This window comes from Aplysia californica, unplaced genomic scaffold (assembly GCF_000002075.1).
Source record: "Aplysia californica isolate F4 #8 unplaced genomic scaffold, AplCal3.0 scaffold00473, whole genome shotgun sequence".
Classification (NCBI taxonomy): Eukaryota; Metazoa; Mollusca; class Gastropoda; order Aplysiida; family Aplysiidae; genus Aplysia; species Aplysia californica.
The window spans coordinates 250,623-254,756 of NW_004797743.1; the positions used below are offsets into that span (position 1 = coordinate 250,623).

The 4,134-nt window shown below is 43.4% G+C and overlaps 1 protein-coding gene across 1 annotated transcript in view; it reads right to left on the bottom strand.

Annotated features, from left to right (window-relative positions):
* Window positions 1-4,134, bottom strand: part of LOC101848682 (canalicular multispecific organic anion transporter 2) — a gene marked incomplete in the record, with an annotated part of 41,034 nt that overhangs the window by 35,661 nt on the left and 1,239 nt on the right. The window contains 2 exon segments of the mRNA XM_005105499.3: window positions 2,924-3,114; window positions 3,853-3,978. Coding sequence (XP_005105556.2) covers window positions 2,924-3,114; window positions 3,853-3,978 — 317 coding nt within the window.

The window sequence follows — 4,134 nt, forward strand, 5'->3', positions numbered from 1 at the left end:
ATTGAGGGAGGGGGAGATTGGATGGTAGATTGGGAGGAGATTGGGAGGGGGAGGAGGAGATTGGGGGAAGATTGGGTCGAAGGGGAGGGGGGAGCAGCGAAGGAGCGATGATGAGTGGAGTTTTTTTAGTTTAGTTTTAGTGAGGTTTTATGGCGCTCGCAACTGCAAAAGGTCATTTGAGCGCCAAGGGGTTGATGTCAACAGAAAAGTCCAAACGGGGAACCAGGCTTACTCTTCTCACCTCTCTAGCCTCAACAGCACAAAGTCTGCTTCGACTATCAAGGCACCCCGGAAATAGCAGTTCACAAGTGAGTGACTAACATACAAAAGAAGTTGAGGGAAAATGACGATAATAAGGATGAGGAAAGTAGAAGCAGCAGTTCCTCCGATGTTGGTCCGGCACAGTATGAGCATGACATTAATAAATCAGATGATTTACAATTCTACTGTGCATAAGATCATGGTATGTTAATATCCTCCCTTTGGGAATGGACTAAAGACAACTTCAGTCAGTAGCAGTGGGGTTTTCGTAGTGAGAGAACATAAAGGCGGCCGATTTGTGTCACCTAACCACTATTCGCCGTAAGTTATAAGAATAAATCTTTTTATAATTTCTACAAGCGCCCAGAGACACGGTCTAGCTACTTCTGCGCCGATCTGCGGGATCGGTGGCGGCTATCGTGGCACAAACCGATCGTCTGACTCGTCGCCTCAAGAACAAAGCGCGTTTTACGGGGTGTCCACTACGGGTGGGATCGCCCGACTCGGTCGCCTAAAAAACAAACGTGTTTTGTTTTCAGTTTCAGGAGACCGAGTCAGGCGATTGGCCCGATCTAGCCGTAGTGGGCACCCGTATTTGTTTTCACACCAGGTGCCCAATGCGGATGTGATCGGGTCGGGTCGATCGCATGACTCGTCGCCTGGATCAATTTGTGCCACGATAACCGCTTTGCACCCTCAATCTGACTAGAAAACCAACCCGACCCCACCCGACCCGATCCCATCCACAATGGTCACCAGTATTGGGAACGAAGCAGGCACACAGTATGTACCTTCGTACGCAGCATAATTTGAACTGACAATGACGAATTTGATTTCCCTAATGTTTACATTTGAGCTCTCCTGTGATTACATCTTGTTTTGTTTTAGTAGAGGTTTTACGGCGCTCGAAACTGCATACGGTCATATGAGCGCCAGAAGATTAGATGTGGTACAAGAGAGTAATAAACATAAAAAAGAAAAAAAGAAGGGAGATAAGGACGATAGATGTTTGATAAGAAAGAAGAAGCAAACCACACCAGAGCACCCGCCAACCGCTCACGATTACATCTGAGCTGGCATTTGCTTACATTTTCCATTGTGTTGAATTTGAACTCATTATGTTGAATCGATTTGACAATTTTGATATTTGAACTTTCATTGCAGTATTTGAACTCTCTATATTTTGATATTGGTAAGGAAAAAATGTATAAACTGCACGTTTGTTTGTTTGTTTTTGTTGTAAAGTTGATGGGGGTTTGGGGGGATTTTTTAGGGAGGGGGGCTTTCTGTGTGTCTTTTTTTTTTGGATTCATTTTAAAAGTGATTTTCCTTGATGAAAACGAAGTATAAACAATAAACAATCCGAAGAGTGATCAAGTGTAGTAGTTTTCTCGAAGTAGATAACTTAAGAGAGAAATTTACAGCCATTTATTCATAATCATATAACCTATGGCACAGATGCACTACCTCCTGCCTTTAAAAAAACAACCCCAAAAACAACCCCCCCCCCCCCCCTTCCCAAAAAAGAACAAACAAACAAAACACATCAACCAATACCAAATCATTCAAAGCCAACAGTATAGTCCAGAATCTAAGACCCGTATCCTAATACATGTATAGCATCAGCACGCAATGTTACTTTAGTGTTTCTAGTTTTGTTTTCAAAGACTCAAACGGTGTTATTAAGCTCGAAAGGTGTCACTAAATATGACAAAGACTTAATGACAAGACGTGATCGACCGGTGACTATAAGCAGAAATAAAGATCTAAGTCTGCATGGTTATTGTTGTTTTTTTTATAACAAAAGGAAGAAAAGCTGAAACAAACACGAAGCAGAACTGATATATTTTTGCTTGCTAACTTAAAAAGAAGGTGGAATTGGCGTGACGTATGTTCAGTTGCTAACATGTTGAATAGCGGAACAGTTCATCGTAGCTTGAACCCCCAACAGAACATTTTTTGCACTCGGGTTGTTTCGAAAACTTCATAGCTCTTCGCCCGCTCGTTTCTTCAATGGAGACAGTCTCATGTCTTGAATAATGACAGTCTTTGAAAATGCAGGCCTTTTGCGCCCCCATTGACATAATTATGGTCATTTAGGAGGTGGGCGTACGACATTACCTGTTTGAGCCTATCCGGGCTGAGAGGTATGCTCAACAGCAGAAAAATCAAGATATTCAATGAAAATGTCTCCCCACTCGGGAATCCAACTTGGGTATCAGCGTGCGACAGCGAAGCACCTAACCGCTACACCACAGACGCCGGTTCACAGTCTTGAACACTCCCCTCCTTTGCCCACTCCTCTGGGATCCTGATTCTTTCTGCAGTGTTTCTACTGGTACTTTCCTACTGCTGTCCTTCAGCCACACCCCTGATCTTATGGTAGATAAGATCTAACATCTAGCCTTCTCGAATAAGGGCAAAAAAATCTTGGATGCCCTGTGTGCACGTTGCGCACGTTAAAGATCCCTTGGAGTGGAGGTTCAAAATCGATTAGAGTAGACTTCGGCCGCCACCCAGGCAAAATTCAAAATTTCCTTCCGACTTTAAAATGTTTAATGTGTCCCGCGCGATCATATGACCTTAAAACATAAAACACTTACAAAAAAAAGTTTTGAACAGGCCTTTGAATCTATAGCGTACGACATCAACAAACGCTCACCGGTCCATCCATGACAACGTGAGCAGGCTTGGTATAGAGGCCCGCTCAGCTGGTCCACGGCCTTTTGGAAATCTGTCCGAGTCAACAGCCGAGTGGTCAGCGAATGAGGCGAGGAGAAATTGCAGTACAACGGACAGCCAGCGGAGGAAAGGCATGACTTGGACAGGGTTGGAAACACTGGGCTGTGTCTGCTGAATATTGAGGGAGAATCAGGGAAATAGGGTATCGTTTTAAGACCGTGATAGGGTACTGTTTGAGTTGTGTTTTTTATTTTGTTTTTTTTGTGGGGGGTTTTTGGGGAGGGGGGCTGTTTGTTATTGTTGTTGTTGGTTTGTTTGGGTTTTTTGGAGGGGTTGTTGTTGTTTTGTTGTTGCTGTTTGTTTTTGGGGGGTTTTTTTGGGGGGAGGGGTTGGTAAGAGTTTTACGGCACTTGCCAAAGAGTAAGGACATATAGGTGACGAAAATTAGGGGTAACAAGAGAGTAACAAACACAAAAAAGGAGGAGGAGAGACAAGGACGATAAATGTTAGACAGGAAAGAAGGAGCAAACCACACCAGAGCACTTACCAACCACCCACAGGTACTGTTTGAAAGTTAGCTTTGCAGTATGAATAGTTAGCTTGTTTGCTGTAATTTTGTAACTCAGTGTGTTATTGGGTAAGTTAGGAAGGTATCTGAGTGTGTTTAATCTGAATCGACTGTTCGGTAAATAGGTTTTGATAGATTGATTTGTTTGTTCCTAGACTGCTTGACTTTTTAATTAGAAAGTTCAGTGGTTGGTTGATTGGTTGGTCGCATATTGGCGTGGCTGCTTGGCCACAAGCAGGGGGGTTCGTTCGTCAGGGGTTAATTCCAAGTTAGATTGGAGTTGTTGCGTAGGTACACTAAAGGTTTAAAGTTCCTCCAACATTTTAAAAACTTAAACTTACCAGGCCAATCCTCCGGTACAGCTGTAGTGACTCGGCGACCAGAGACAGTCCCCAGAAGAGAAACAAAGGGACACAATTCACCGCTCCGCGGGACCTCGTAAGTTTAACGATCCATATTGTTAAAATCTGGAGATAAGAAAGGAAACCGATTTCAATCTTTTCCACAGCATGAGCAGTGTACTTGTTACTTAATATTTAGGTTTAGCTATATAATACTGCTACCTCAAACTTGAAGTCTTCTAGTCCATGCCTTTAAAAAAAAGTATGTGTGTGTGTGGGGGG